The sequence below is a fragment of the Oryza brachyantha genome, chromosome 10, assembly GCF_000231095.2.
Source record: "Oryza brachyantha chromosome 10, ObraRS2, whole genome shotgun sequence".
NCBI lineage: Eukaryota > Viridiplantae > Streptophyta > Magnoliopsida > Poales > Poaceae > Oryza > Oryza brachyantha.
Genome location: NC_023172.2, coordinates 12,592,128 through 12,607,696, shown reverse-complemented (window position 1 = coordinate 12,607,696; position 15,569 = coordinate 12,592,128). Strand labels below are relative to the sequence as shown.

Here is a 15,569-nt window from a genome sequence, read left to right as displayed (position 1 = left end):
GCCGTCGTCTTCGCCTGCATGCGAAGCTAGCTAGCTGCAATGCACCGAACCAACATGTAGAGATGTCGATGTCTGAAAGATGTCATGATATCTGACAGAAACAAAAGAGCAGATCGCTATGTGCAGAAACAGGTAACTGTATTCAAACAGTGCAGGATGCATGGTTGAGTAGTTGTTATTCAGATTGCAGCTTGTTGAACTTTGATTTCATCTTTGGGATTAATTGATTGCCCAGTATGCAGATAGGAGTTGCCTGCTTCAGTGCCAGGTCAACAGTTTGTGCACTGTGTTGTTCCTAACTCTGCATGAATGTGATCTGAAAAAAAAAAAAACTGGATACAGGAGAGTACATGTTTTTTAGATAATGCAAGCTTTATTGATCTCAGCACCACAGGATACAGTTGTTATGAGAAAACAAACTTCCCCCGGCCTCTGCACCACAGGAGCGTAAATATGCTTCAGTTTTACTATGATAATCTTTGTATTGCTGTACATTCAAAATAAACGCTGTCCAACTTTTGATCCAGAGAAATCTTGGAGGATGCCGAAGGATAGTTGGATAAGATTGGGAGATCAAGACGGGTGGGGCACGAGGGATTGCGTCCGGTTTCACTTCCAGAATGGTGTTCATTTCCCCTGAAGTCCTGAAGAGAATATTGATCAGAACAGTGGGCAGTGGCAGAGAAGGAAATGGATGGCTTAGGTACTAATCCACATGAACATTAACTACATTAATGTGGACATTCATTTTGGCCATCCCGGCAAAAAAAATAAAAATAATGTGGACACTTGGGAGTTGTTATAGATGAACATTTGACAAACTATATGGTGCCTAACTATATTAATAATGAAGTCAAATGAAACTTAAGTCCTATTTGGGAGAGCTTCTTCCACTTTTTCCAAAAATTGGTTTTAGAGCTTTTCCAGATTCTCAGAAGTTGGCTACCAAACAGCTGCTTCTCAGAATCTAAATCTACCCCAAACATGCCCTTAGTAACAAACCCATTATTATGAAAGCCAAGATGCAGCTGAAGCGGTTAGTTAAATATGTGCTTGATGAGCGCCAATTTCCTTTCCTAAGAATGGATATGTTAGGTGCATGAACTTCAATGATGGGAAACAGATATGAAAGGTTTTGATAGGCATAAACCCCTTTCTATAGTCAAAATCACCTTTTGTGACACAGCATTTCACAAGCTCACTTGGTTTTCTTCCCCACACAGGATTTGCAAATCAAATAAACAAATCATTGAGGACAAGCATATAGTATAATTGTACAACAGAATAACAATAAAAAAGAAAGCAATTTCATTAAACAGCTGCAGCCAAACAATTAGCAAAGTAAACAAGGAGAAATCCAGCCGTTTCTTTTTCCTACAGCAAGTATGAAAACAACAGCCACTACATATGTTAGTTTACCATATGTGGGTGCAGAAACAGACTATCAGGTTCATAAAAAATTGTAAGCATTGCTAATTGGAAAATTTGAGCTTAAAATTGTAGTTCCATGACAGCCCTTTATTTCTTTCCCAGAAATTTATTTAAATCCAAAGAGAAACAAGTATCTGAGAGGAAAAGAGAGAAGATAAGCTAAAACATACTTACCATCACCAATTGACAGCGATAGGTGAACCATCATTACTCAACTGAAATGTCAGTCCATGGGTGCCAAATAAATATTATCTGAATGGTACCTGCATGACACAAGCTAACACAGAAATGCACTTGATGGACCCCACGCAGAAGTAAACCGTGAGCAGATCATTGTTGTCAAGTATTATTTGATCGACAACTTTCAATGAAGCTGTGAAAGTACAATACATCAAATAAAGCACAAAATTTCGGTTGCATTCCCTCTTTCTTGGGATGGAAGGGATAAAAAATACCAGCTCTGTGCGTTTTTTATCTGTTCCAAAATTACTTTGACATCATAACAAGTACTTCCTGATTTCATATGAAATGGAGGTAATAGACACCAGATTCCTGTTCAGAGTTGATCCTCCTGGGATTATCTTCACACATTCTGAGAGTCTATTGTAGTCATTGAGCAACTGGGCCATTGCTGCTTTTAGAATCGCCATCCCAGACAAAAGATTACTGCAAGAAGTTACAACTTCATTGTGCATGAGCTCTAGAGCAGTTTTCCATGTCATGGCGAAGTTCTTCACAATTAGCTCAACATCAGCAATGTTTGGGTGTTCGGTGTAAAGAATAAGGTCTTCAGCTAAAGTAGACAAAACGATATTACTTTCTTGATAATCTTATGAATGACAGCATTTGCAACTTGCTTCAGTTTTATGCAACTTACAGACACGGCTTCTCACAAAATTTATTAAATCCTTGAAATGCTCCATAAGCAATTCGTCCTGCAGTCAAGCAGAATGTGTTAAAGAACATTTGAAATCCATTATGGTGTCAATTCTTTTCGTGATATACTTAATTTATTTTGCCATAAAATTTAAAAGAATGTTAAAAAAGGGTCACAACTCATAACCAGCTATTTGCTGGCTGTAATTGGTGTTGTCTGGTCGGTTCCCAACAAAGTTCCAGTGCAGCTGGGATTTCACTATAGGAACTGGTTTAAGCCAGCCCCTGCAGGCCATCCACAGACCAGCACAACCTACCAGGTAGAACCAATCCAATAATAATATACTGTTGTATAACAGTTGTGATACAAAAAGGCATGAATATGTTTACCACAAATGATATCATGTTACTTTCTAACTTCTCTTCGAAATATCTTTGCAGCTTATTTGCTTCATCACCAGCTTCCTGCAATAAGTAGCTACAGTAAATACCCATAATGGAAGGACTGTCATGTATATTTCTAAGATAGAGGCAAGAGACCAACCTTGAGAATAGAAATGGTCATGTCATAATTATTCAGAAGAAACAGGTGCTGCATCTTGGGTTTTGGAAAATTTTCAGCAAGTCTGCCAAGTAGATTATCAACAGCTAACCGCAAGCGTTCCAAGTTCATATCAAGCTGCATAAATAATAACATGATACATACTACCATATAAAAAAGGCAAAATTTGCTATAAGGCATCGAAAAAACACGTAATTAGCCGGTGGACACCGTAAGATCATGAATTTGCTGCAGGGCACCACAAAAACGTGGTAATTAGCTGGTAGACGGGCCACTATTTTATTAATTTCGGAGTAAATTTTTTTAAAAATGGCGAGATTGCCCTCGGTGGCCAACCCGTTATGCCGACTGGATCCGGTCAAACCAGACCAAGTAGGTCTCGGCGCCGCACCACACCCAAACCCTAGCCTACAGGACGACCGAGCAGGCAGCGGCGGCGGCAACCCAGCTGCGGCGAGGGCGGCGGTGACCCAACCACCGAGGACAATCTTGTCATTTTTAAAATTTTTACTCCGAAATTAATAAAATAACTAGAGTGTCTATCAGCTAATTACCACATTTTTGTGGTGCCCTACAGCAAATTCGTGGTCTTACGGTGTCCACCAGCTAATTACGCGTTTTTTCGATGCCCTGTAGCAATGTTTTCCTATAAAAAAGCAATTTATCCAGAGCACTTGAAAGAATAAAAGAACCAAGGAACTATTGGAAAGTCTGACTGATAAATAATATAACCATGGTAAATCTGTAACAAAGTTACTGCTTGCAGTGAGAAAAATATTTCACAACTATGTGCTAGCAAAAATCTTAGATTGGAATGAGGACTAGATCTAGAAAGTTCATAGCAAAAATCTTGGATTGCTTCATTCTACTTTACGCTCCTTTCAAAAATGTGTGGGTTGGCTGTGGCACAAACTATCTGTACTACTTCAGCACACATGCCTACATGGAGTTGACAAGTGGCATGGTTTCTTGTGCCAACCATCATATGTTCAAAATGCTAGAGAACTTAAGAAAATGAACAATGACTTAAACAAATAAATTTTAGTTACAGATTACAATTTCATGAAATCTTTTTTGGATTGTTATTTCTTAACTACTGTAGAATTTATATCAGCAAGAGGTCATGGTGGCATGGAAATTACTGTTTTAATTTTTATTTTTTGAAGCACAAAACAAATTCCATGTGATTGATTAAGATAGCAATAAAACTAGAACATCTGATGATCAAGCTTTTGAGATCAAATGAATATTGTGGTTATCAACAAAGCTTTATATTTGGGACAGTTGATGTTTGGATACACAATTCTTATCAGTATAAATCAAAAGAACACTTGGGGAATCCAATGGTTCAACAGAACCAGATTAGTTTACTGACCTGACCATCTCCACATTCAGCATTAAGTTGAATAAGGGATGATGTGAACTCAACATAGCACCTTACAATATGGTGCGGATGGGAGCCATCTTCCCATAACATTTTTGCATCACACTGGTACACACTTTGAAGATATACGTCGAAAACAGTCTTGAAGCGTGGCCAGAGATAGATAACAACCTAAAGTGGGAACGATGGTCAAAGTTGGTTTAACACAAAGAAAGTGGGAGAACTAAATCTCTTAGCAGAGTTAGTAACTCATTCAAAATACACTGCTGTTCCCCTACACACCTTATCCAAATATGTGTCTAGACAAGGAAGTCTTCTGTTCAACATAACCAACTGAAATAGCAAAAAAGTGGGGAAAGACCCATGTCATATAATTTTACATACATTGAATTTGTTTTTTAAAAAATCAATACATTGGCAGAAGTACAACATCATAAATTAGCAAGTGAAATCAGGGAACAGGGGGAGCATCATCATACATCAAATGCTCCACTAGTTTCATTGTTTATGAAATGAAGTTTGTAGCAACTAAAGTTTGTACCACTAAAAATGATCATATTTTTGTCGCAATTTGTTTCTTTTAGAAAATGCTTTGTTCATAGAGAAGGACATTCAATTGGCACTGTCTGGCTGCCAAAAGGGTAGAAGTAGAATTAAATGTAAGTCCTCTGTTTGCCCCCCACTAAGTTGATTGTCCAATAGATGAAGTCCTAAATTATAAAAAATAGCAGAGTCATATACTACCTTTTTTTTTATTTGACACTGTTGACTTTTAAATCTAAGTATGATCATTCATCTTATTCGAAAAATGTATATAATTATTAATTATTTTGCTGTGATTTGTTTTATCATCAAATGATTAAAGGTACTTTAAGCATGTTTATAATTTTGCATATTTGTAAAAAAAAAATTAAATATGACGAATAGTCAAACATAGATCCAAAGGTCAACGGCATAAAATAAAAGAAATGGAGGGAGTACTTATGAATTTGGAACTATCTTGAAGCAATATATTGCAAGAGTCACACAACTGACCACCATCTGTTCCTTATCTATCTTGGAGGATATCTTAAATCTATGCCTGTTCAAAGTACTAATTTCAAATTCGTATTATGTTCTCAAACTGGATCTGATTATAGTTTTCAGTAAAAAAAAAACCATAATCTTATAGACACAAGCAAAGGTGGACGCCATAGGACATACCATATATGTAATTACAATGGGGTAGACTAACGTTATAAGCTCATAACATGAGATCTTCGTGGGTGTCTTCCACTATTTTGGTGAAGTAAATTAGTCCAGTGTTTATCCATAAAAAAATAGCAAATGCATCCATACCTGGTGTTTCCTAGTTATACAGATCATGAGCATTAGGCATACTGCGTCATGGCAATTTTGAAGTGTATGGTCCAAATGTTGGTCAATAACTTCAAAAGTTCCTGAAAATAACGACAGAGCAAGATTTGCAATTTTTCCTCATAATCTATAATACATGCTATGTAATGCTAATTTTCTAATTAAGTTAAAATGCAAGTACAGTGAGGCAAAGAAAAAAACATGGTCACGAACATTGGGTGCACACTTACAGAAATTTGTCCATTGAACAAAACATTAGACCTGCTTCGCTAATTTTTTGTTTGAGTAGGAAACATAATAAAACAAAAGGTGTTCCACCTTGTAAATAACAGAAATAATTCTTCAGCAAGTTAGCGCATAATATTTTACCTAAGACTATCCATGAATGCTTGAACATATTTTTGATAAACCAAATGGTTACTTATTTATGTAGTTTCTTTCGCCTATATAAATACTCACCATATAATGAACAACTGACTGTCCTGTTTTACGGGAATGCATTTCTAGAACGTTTAGTGTTGGGAAGAAGACAATAAGACTTATGTCCCTAATGAAATAAAAAAAGGTCCCCTCTAAACAAACGGAAAAAAATCAAATAGAACACAAATGAAGAAAACAATTACCTTGAAAAACTTGATAAAACAATGATTCTTCACCAAAGAATGCTTTGATGAAAAGATACCTGAAAAATATGTTTTACAGTTAACTGTTAGTAATATGACCATACTCATGTATTTGATTTCAGTACAGTTAAGTGACTACTCAGAGCTAGCAGTGTCCATCAGAAGCTTCTGTAGACTCCTAAAAATAACTTCATATGGGTATTTCACAGGATTGACTTCAGATATATGAGGAACCAATCCAGGTCGATCAATCTCCTAAAAAATGAGTGATACAAGATCTATAAATAGAACTCCTTAATAAAGCCCAGAGACCTAGTTCAGAGGGTGGTGCAATAATTTATATCTGGAATTTATTTTCATAATGTTTCTGTATATAGGACACAAATGTGGATGACATATTCCACCCAGTTTGACCAATACACTGTTCTTCATTTTTCTTTTTTTTTGCAAAATAGGACCACCCAGAATCCAAGTTGGATTCTGACATCTGTGTTGTATTTCGAGTACTATTTTAATATGTCCATTGTATTTCTGTATTGGATATGTAAACTGAGTCAGATTCCAACACATGTGCCTGTGTCCAGATAAAAATGTTCATCAACACATATTCTATACTATTCTAAAAGAAGATAGTGGTGGTAACCGTGAATATGTCATCCACCAACTATATTATATATTGTCTTACCAACTATTCTCTTTATTTCATATTATAAGACTTTGGTCTTGTCTAGATTTATTTATGTGCTAATAAATCTAGACACATATACAAAACATATACATTGATACATGGATAAATCTTGACAAATCTAGAAAGTCTTATAATATGGAATGGAGGTAGTACTTCTTTGTGTATATAAAATATTTTAAAACAATCCTATATAGGGGTTATATTTTTTATCTCTAAAATACAAGTTCCAAAAAATACCAACATGTGTATAACTCGTATTCTCTGTAGCAAAGTATGGTTATTTAGCTAGTGTATCATAATATTGATGTACCTTCAAAATGCTTGCTCGTTCTCCAACAGAAAACATGAAGCGATGATTTCTTAAATATTCTCTTCCCCTTGATAATAGATCAATGATATTGGTAGCATAAGCAGGCAAATCATTTGATACACCAATCTCAAGCTTCAACATCGCTAATGCTTCTATGTACACTTGAAAATGTGCACTAAGCACCTACCTTGACAAAAACAGAAGGTAAATGCAACAATCGAGGACTTAAGGATCATGATCACCCAACATAACTGATGTAGCAAGTTCTAGTAATAAATCTCAATGTTTTTGACATAAGCAGACACACAAGACAAAAGTTATCCACTAATACAAGGCTAATGCATCAAGTACTGATTTCATTCTCCATTTTTAATCGACTGGAGTTCACGGTTTTCTACAATTTTGGAATTAAAGGATATTGTCAAATGAATGAGCACTGCTGATAATTCACCAACTTGCAGCAGATTTCATCATAATAGTAGATTAGATGACGTAGTGAATTTAGCTGGCTATGGAATAGGACAGTTCTGTTGGCATCATACAAGATACTGGATTAGTATGTTACTACCTCCGTCCCTGAAAGAGTGCATTTTTTGCACGGTTTATGTTCAACATTTGACTGCCCGTTTTATTTAAAAAAATGCTATTAGTATTTTTTTTGTTATTAGATGATAAAACATGAACAATACTTTATTTGTGACTATTTTTTAAATTTTTCATATTTTTTTCAAATAAGACAGACGATCAAACGTTGGAACGCAAATCCACAAGTGCACTTGAATTGGGACAGAGGTAGTAGATGACGATGTACTTTTAGAAGTCTCCTCACATCAGTTTCATTGCTACAGCGATAGCAAAGAAAAAAGGAGTAGCGAACATATTGAGGGACCATGGAAGGGCAAGAAGTGATGTCTAAAGCTTAACACTGCAGGCAGAGTTGCTGGAGACTAGCTGCAGCTCTGCCATGCAAACCAATGAACAAGTTTTATTTTAAGTCAATATACACAAGTCAAAAGAACCATGACAAACTAAGGAACTCTCATTTTGTCTCCTACTAGATTTTTCAGGCTTCCAACCACTAAGGTAAGGTTGTTCAACATTATCTGTGATTTCCGAGTACCTAACAACACAGGCATGACACCAGAGACACATCCCAATTCTTGAAAACCTTCTTAAAATTCCTCACCTATTCCTGTAGTCATATGGAATACCATAGGGCTTTTACCTTGTTCATTGTATCAGCATATGCTGCACAGACATCAGTATAGACCTTGGTTCCATGCTCTTTTAGAAAGAGGACAAGATATCTGAAAACATTTCAGCACAATTAGTTACAGTAGTAAATAAACAAAAATGGTTAGCATTCATTGGAGGGAACAGTGATATGATTGTCTGAAGAAAAAAAATCCTGATGTCAGTTTGGATTTTTTTCTTTTCTAATGCAGCCATAGGACTACGTATCAGAAGAGGACTGACTGCATATGCATCAACCACAACCAACAATAGAAATAATAAGATTTATATATTATACCTTAGCTGGTGCGATTTGTACTGTTTTTACTTGTTTAACGTCGGGCCTTATTTTTACTTGTTTAATGAGTTTAACTTAGATAGTTTTCCCTACTATACTATTAGTTTTAAATCTGAAGCATGAAAATGAATCAGAAATAATTCAAGGATAAATGCATGAAAGCCTCATGGTGTAGAAGTATAGTTTTGTCTTGTCTATCTACAAGAAAATATGTAACTATATACCTATATTTTTGAACCAAATTTTGTTGCAGTATCTGGATATTAGTTCCAGGCTTTTTCATGGAAAAGAATATTTCAGTCAGATAGTCGGACACCTGAAAAGGTAAATGAGAGGTACAAGAGAGTGAAGCAAATTTCAGCAGTGCATGACAGGCATAAATTATGATGAATGAAAGCATGCTATCTATCAACATGAAAGCTGGGCACAATTAGAGATGGCAATGGGGCCCATGACCTGAGATCTGATGGGGTTTTACCCTATTAGAAGTTACATACGGTCTAATTCTTGTACCCCTGTGCCTACTACTGGGAAAAAAAAAATCCTTATCCATTGGGTATGTGGGCATGGGTTTGTTTTTTAGTCACCCATACCCACTAACCTATTGATAAAAGCCCTTGCATACGGAGCCTTTATTCTAGTTTAGTTGTATAAAATTATTGTATAATTTCTTGATTTTGAATCATGGGTGTTCACGTTTTTTTGAACGTTAATGTTAAAATCATTGTTACCTAACATGATTTTGATAGTTGCCCGTTAGTCTAATTATTATGTAAAATTACTAACGCTATAAGTTAGTGCAATGGGTATGACTACGGGGAGAATCTTGCATCCGTAAGCTGGTATGGGTATGGGGTAATAAAATTCAGTGGGTACATACCCGCTGCCATCTCTAGGCATAATAAAGCAACACAAATGAGTGCTTTCCTAAGGTTACCTTGGATAATGCCTTTTCTAGAAGCCTTTCCAGTTCTGGCTTAATATCTTTCAGAGATTTTGATGCATTAATCATAGGATCAACTTGAGAAAACCTCAACTTTTTGCTCAAAATTTCCAAACTTTTAACATAGGCATCATTTACCTGCAAAAGGAAACTAGAATAACAAGTCATTTGAACTAGCATTTTTACAATCCATGAAAATTAAAAAAAGGGAGACCTCTTTGGGAAAGCATCTCAATGCAAATCTAGAAGAGAAGAAATAGATTGTATGGTCCAATAAACAATTATTTGGAAGCATTGCAGTTAGTGAGGACTAAATAACATGGAATCTTGCTAGAAAATGAAAGGATGTTGATGGGTGAACTCAATATTGATATCATTAGTAGCACTATGCTCCTTAAACAATCGAATACAATTAAATCAAATAGCCACTATTACAAGCCACATTCATATTTGACAAGATGTGCTTAATATAAAGATGGCATTATCATTACTAAGCATCGAATGCTCTTCTACTTGTAGCATACAAGTCAACACTCAAACAGAACCTATTATACTGCAAAACCACAGCAACAATGTCTTGTGTCCAATGGTTACCTCTGCATCGATAATAACAGTCACCAAACCAGGAGGAGCAACAATCTCTTCGACAAATTTTGCAAGCTTTGTCTCAACCAACTGTACATTTGAGCTCAATAAGCACATTTGTATTTATCGAACAATCATCAAAGCTGAACCACATTAATTCATCAAATATGATTAAAAGATATTTTATTATTTAACATATAAATGAAAAAAAAGATCAACTGAATTTATAAGGCAATTCTAGATAGTCCTGAGCTAATTAATTCTCAACAAATTAATGAATGTGGTTTTTTTATCCTTGGGTGCCCATGTCCCCGTTTTATCAAATTTAGCATGTTACAATGGTTCAAATATTTGTAAAAGAATTTGTGTAGTACACAAATTATACAGACCTGAAAAAATTGTTTCAATTGGAACTTTTTGGGTCTTGACATGTCGGATGAACCTTAGATTGAACATTTGCAGGTTTTTAAAATGTTATGTGAACTACACTGATGATTTATTTGGGAAATTTTTAAGCATCAAAACATGCTGGATTCCATGTAGGTTTGTAATGGGGACGGCCCCTCCCCAGGACACAAAACCTTTTTCTAATGAAAATGCAGTATTTTTTCCTGGGATTGATCATATAGGACTGTCCGTACCTTGCGGTTGTTCAGTCTTACACTTATATCCAAGGATCTTTCCTGGAGACTTCTTATTTCTGAGCTAATGGAACCAATGTGAACCTGTAAGGAGAATTATTAACACTTATAGCATTGATTTTATTATCATGGTAAGCTCACCAGAGTAGGAGATACCATTGAACTTGTATTTCCTAGTGTGGCTAAAGAAACATTAAGTAACACGTCAAACAATGGCATTTTCTCTGAGTCACTCAGAAATTTTATTTAGAAGTACAACAAATATTTTAATGACAGCTGGGTTCCTGAATCCTTATATTCTAAGCCATAATATAACATAATGCAATCCATGACATAGCATAATGCAATAGATAGGATTATGTAAAATGTGTCGCATGTAAACCAAGTAAACCAGACCACCAAGCTATCAGTTTTAAGAGACAACTACGACTAAGCAACACTAGCCGTATGATCTTTGAAAAATAACAAAAAAACTACCTTTTCATACGAATGCATGAGGGCTTCACACATCCAAAAGTATTCAAATATATAACAAACTCGGATTTTAGTTTCAACGGAAACAAGAAAAGCTAGTGCTTAGTAGCATAAAGTGGACGTTTCATAGATCATACACGTAGTAAACATGTAATCAATACTATACCTGGAATCCAGTAAGAAGCGATCCTATATGTGACAAAATAATGTCACAATCATGAATTTGATCATGCAATAATACTAGGCTGTCACTATCTTCAACATAATCCTGCATGATTAAAGACATATTTAAGACACATATTTCTATGCAACTATCCATGTAAATAATTAAAATATGCAATATATCACAATAAAAAAAGTTATCACAGTGGTGGGAAAAAAAATAGCGACTATCATATTGCAATCAGAAAAGATATCTCTACTTAGATATTTCATATAATTACTGAGTAAGTTAATAGAAGGTAGCCATAAATAAGTCACCAATCACATGCACACACATACAAACATAAAATGCCGGGATTTTCCAGAAACTCATACTTGAATCAGATCCTGTTCATCATGGCCTAGGTCACCTTCAACTAAGGTTGCCCTGTCTCTCTGTTTTTCACCATTCGCTAGGATACTTATCAATACCTGGAGAATAACACAGAAGAATACTGTATTTGATATGATTGAAAAAAAAATCTTATGGAACTGCGTGTCAGAATTGAGCTAAGGGTAAAATTCAGGTATTTAACAAACAGAGGTGCAGGATTACTGACTTATTTCTCTTCAAATACCCCGCATAATTTGGAAAGTCTAACTAAACTACTACATAAATGTGCTGTCTACAGGTATAAATGATAAAAGGATATGTAAGGGTAACATTTAGTACTTTATACTCCCTCCATCCCTACATATTTGACGTCGTTAGCTTTTTTATACATGTTTGACTATTCGTCTTATTAAAAAAATTGTAAAATATATAAAGCTATATATATATGCATAAAAGTATAATTAACAATAAATGAAATGATATAAAATAATTAATAATTGTGTAAATTTTTTGAAATAAGACAAATAGTCAAACGTATATAAAATAGTCAACGACGTCAAACATTTATAGACGAAGGGAGTATCTAGCAGCACATATGGTAATTATACAGCTATCTCATACTCAAAAACAAGTGATTGAAGTTAGTACACTAGCACACTATGGTAACTACATAGTAATTATCTCTTATACTCGGATGGAGATGGAGAGATATCAAAGGCCATTAAACTTACGTCATAATTCTTGTGCTCTTCAAGTTCCTCATCCAAACCATCCAATGATATATCCTCACTGTTATGTTGTTCCAGAAAATGGCCAACAGTTAAGAGAAAGAAGCTGCACGTGCAGGGAATGTAGATAGCAGGAGAAAGAGGTGGTAATTGTCCAATATTTCCCTCGCGATAAAATCATGTTTAGATGCGCAATTACATGCACAATAGCTCTACATAATTACACTTTAGAGATTGAAGCCTTTTTGTGATTCAGCCATTTCCCTAAATCTATTCCAAGCAATATGCTGAAAACTATAATTTTCAAAAAAAAACCTAGAAGTGCAGACATATATCACTCTGACGCAACTGCAGATGGTAGTACCTGGAAGAATCCTCATTAAAGGAGAAGAAGGCACCAAATGATTCTTCAATCCGCTTCTCGTTGACTCCCACCATTGTCGCCTCTTTAGGTTACTGCGGTCACACGGTCAAACCTAATCTTAATAAGCTGTTCCCAACAAAATGATCAAAACACCACCAACAACAACAAAAAAAAGAACTGCCGCGAATTCCTCAATCGAGATAAATGCAACTATTTCCCCATCCGCAAAATGAGAGGGAAGCTGGAGTTCTCTCCCCCCCCCCCCCTCCCAACACACCGCGCGCCCCATCAATCAATCGAATCCGAGAAAACCGTCAGAAGCCCTAGCCGATCACAACGAGCGGTGTGGCCAGTAACTCAGTAAGTCACCATACCTACCTCGCCGGATGAAGCGCGAGCGCGCGCGGCGCGGGCGAGGGGCCCCCCACACCCACCTGCAGTCGATCTCCGCTCCGTCTCGTGCCGATCGATCGATCGGGGGCCGCCGGGGAGTGGATGGAGAGAGACCCCGGAGGTGGAGGAGGAGGAGGAGAGGGAGAGGGGATGGGGGGAAAGCATGCGGAGATCCGGTTCGCGCGCTTCCTCCTGCGACCGCGCCGCGGGAGCTGGGCCCTTTTTTGTTTGGGCCGTCTAGTGGATTTTAAATGGAATAAGTTCATCCGAGGTCTCTTAACTTACCGTCAAATTTATTTGAAGTCCCTTAACCCCAAAACCAGATAGGTGTACCTCTAAACTTATATAAACAATTCAAAAAATATCTCTCGATAGTATTGACTTAATTTTACCCGGTTTTACTGATGTGGAATCACAGTGGGTCCCACGTGTCAGGATACGTTCTTTTTTTCCTTTCTTTTCTACAGGTCTCTCTTCTTCCTCTCTCCTCTCTCGGGCCCCTCTCTCCAGCTAGGGCATAGGCGGCAGGCCAACGACCGGCGCGGCCTAGAGGGCGGCGTGGCTGCGGCTTGCGGCGACTGGAGAGGTGAGGTGCGTCTGGCAGCGGCTAGGCTGGCGACAGGGGCACGGGTGGCGGCGGTGGCAGCGAGTGGCGTCGACGCGACCGGCTGGCTTGCAGGTTGGCACTGCTCCTTCTCTTGTTCTCCCATGGCGATGTGTTTGTGTTAGTGGTGTTGTTGCTGATGCTGGCCGATGTATATGCTCCTCTCGTTCTTGTTGTTTCGTTCATTGCTGCGGACTACTTGATCAAGGAGCAATGTGTGTCTGTTCTCTTTGATCGAGGTGCTTTCGTGAGATTTTGGTTGGTCTCCGTGTCTCTCTGGTGGTGCATGAGTGGTGTGGTGCTACCTCGTGTTCTTACATTTGGTGTGTTGGTGGTTTTCTTGAGGAAGGTGACTAACATGGAACACCAGAGTCATGGTGATCTCCGTTCCCATTCTTTTTGTTTTTGCTTGTTGTTTCTATCGTTCCTTTTCCTGCTGCTTTGTAAGTTGGTGGAAGTTTTCTTGGAGGGGATGGAGATGACAAACACCAAGACCAATGGTGGTAATTTTTTTTGAAGTGGTCCAATGGTGGTAATTATCTCTGTTTTTCTTTTCATGAAATTGCTTTTCATCCGACGGATGTTTACAGCTAGAGCGCAGCGCTGCGTAGGTGAGGAGACCGCTCGGGACGGTGTACACCGGCAGCTTGTGCGGCCGTCTAAAATCGATCCAATCTCTCGCGCCGTTGTAATCTCTCGCGCCGTTGTAGGAGAGGTCGTCGGACTCGTCCCGCAAGCTGCCACCGCCACGCGGCTCCACCCTCCAGCTCGCGTTGGCCACCTCCCTACCGTCGCCTGCGCTTGGTATGAGAGAGAAGAGAGACATGTAGAAAAGAAAGAGAAAAAAGAAAAAAAATATTCTGACAGGTGGGACCCATCATATGCCACGTCAGCAAAACCGGGTAAAAAATTGAGTCAATACTGTCGAGGGACCTTTTTTGAACAGTTTATACAAATTTAGGGGTACACATTTTTTGTTTTGTGGTTAAAGAACCTCAAACAGATTCGACGATGAGTTAAGGGACTTATGGTAAACTTATTCCATTTTAAATTCTCGATGGAAACATCTTCTTATGTCTGTGCATTCATCTAGATATATTGATTACAAAATTTAAAATAATTTAGGAAGATTGATTAATATAAGATATATCACTTTATAAACATATAACTTTAAATGTGACTTCTGCAAGTTGTAGAAAAACATACGACTAGAAATATAAATGTGGTATTTATAGTTTATTTTATTGTTTTTGTTGCAATTTGTAGAGGTTATATTTGAAGTTACATGCTTGTGAAATGATATATACGGAGTACCATACTAATATATATTTCTAATTTTTATTTTTATGACTATTTACATTTACATGGTATGCAATTAACGAGAAAATGTCCCTCGAGAGTTTATAATCATTTGCCCATCCGTTACTACACATTTGGGCTATTACTTTAGGTGTGGAGCTTTTTTTATTGACCGATGATTTGACATGCTTACATGTATATTAATCTCTACATAACATTGAATTATAAATGATGCAACATAC

The 15,569-nt window shown here is 37.1% G+C and overlaps 1 protein-coding gene across 4 annotated transcripts; it reads right to left on the bottom strand.

Annotated features, from left to right (window-relative positions):
* Window positions 1-198: 198 nt before the first annotated feature.
* LOC102704837 (vacuolar protein sorting-associated protein 52 A-like) lies at window positions 199-13,601 on the bottom strand. Of its 4 annotated transcripts, none has more exons than XM_015841651.2 (21): window positions 13,406-13,601; window positions 13,032-13,123; window positions 12,671-12,728; window positions 11,942-12,037; window positions 11,571-11,672; window positions 10,931-11,014; window positions 10,299-10,379; window positions 9,699-9,842; window positions 8,986-9,077; window positions 8,456-8,537; window positions 7,231-7,413; window positions 6,372-6,487; window positions 6,233-6,291; window positions 5,592-5,692; window positions 4,536-4,586; window positions 4,245-4,424; window positions 2,852-2,986; window positions 2,698-2,772; window positions 2,309-2,366; window positions 1,606-2,224; window positions 199-644 (listed from the first exon to the last, which is right to left on the bottom strand). In XM_015841651.2, the coding sequence occupies exons 2-20, from the start codon at window positions 13,103-13,105 to the stop codon at window positions 1,929-1,931; spliced, it is 2,067 nt and encodes a 688-aa protein (XP_015697137.1). In that variant the 5' UTR covers window positions 13,106-13,123; window positions 13,406-13,601; the 3' UTR covers window positions 199-644; window positions 1,606-1,928. The 4 variants fall into 4 exon arrangements, with proteins under 4 accessions (XP_015697137.1, XP_006661885.1, XP_015697138.1 ...); XM_006661822.3 differs by having other exon boundaries at window positions 13,410-13,601; XM_015841652.2 differs by having other exon boundaries at window positions 199-636; window positions 13,410-13,601.
* Between the last annotated feature and the right edge of the window lie 1,968 nt (window positions 13,602-15,569).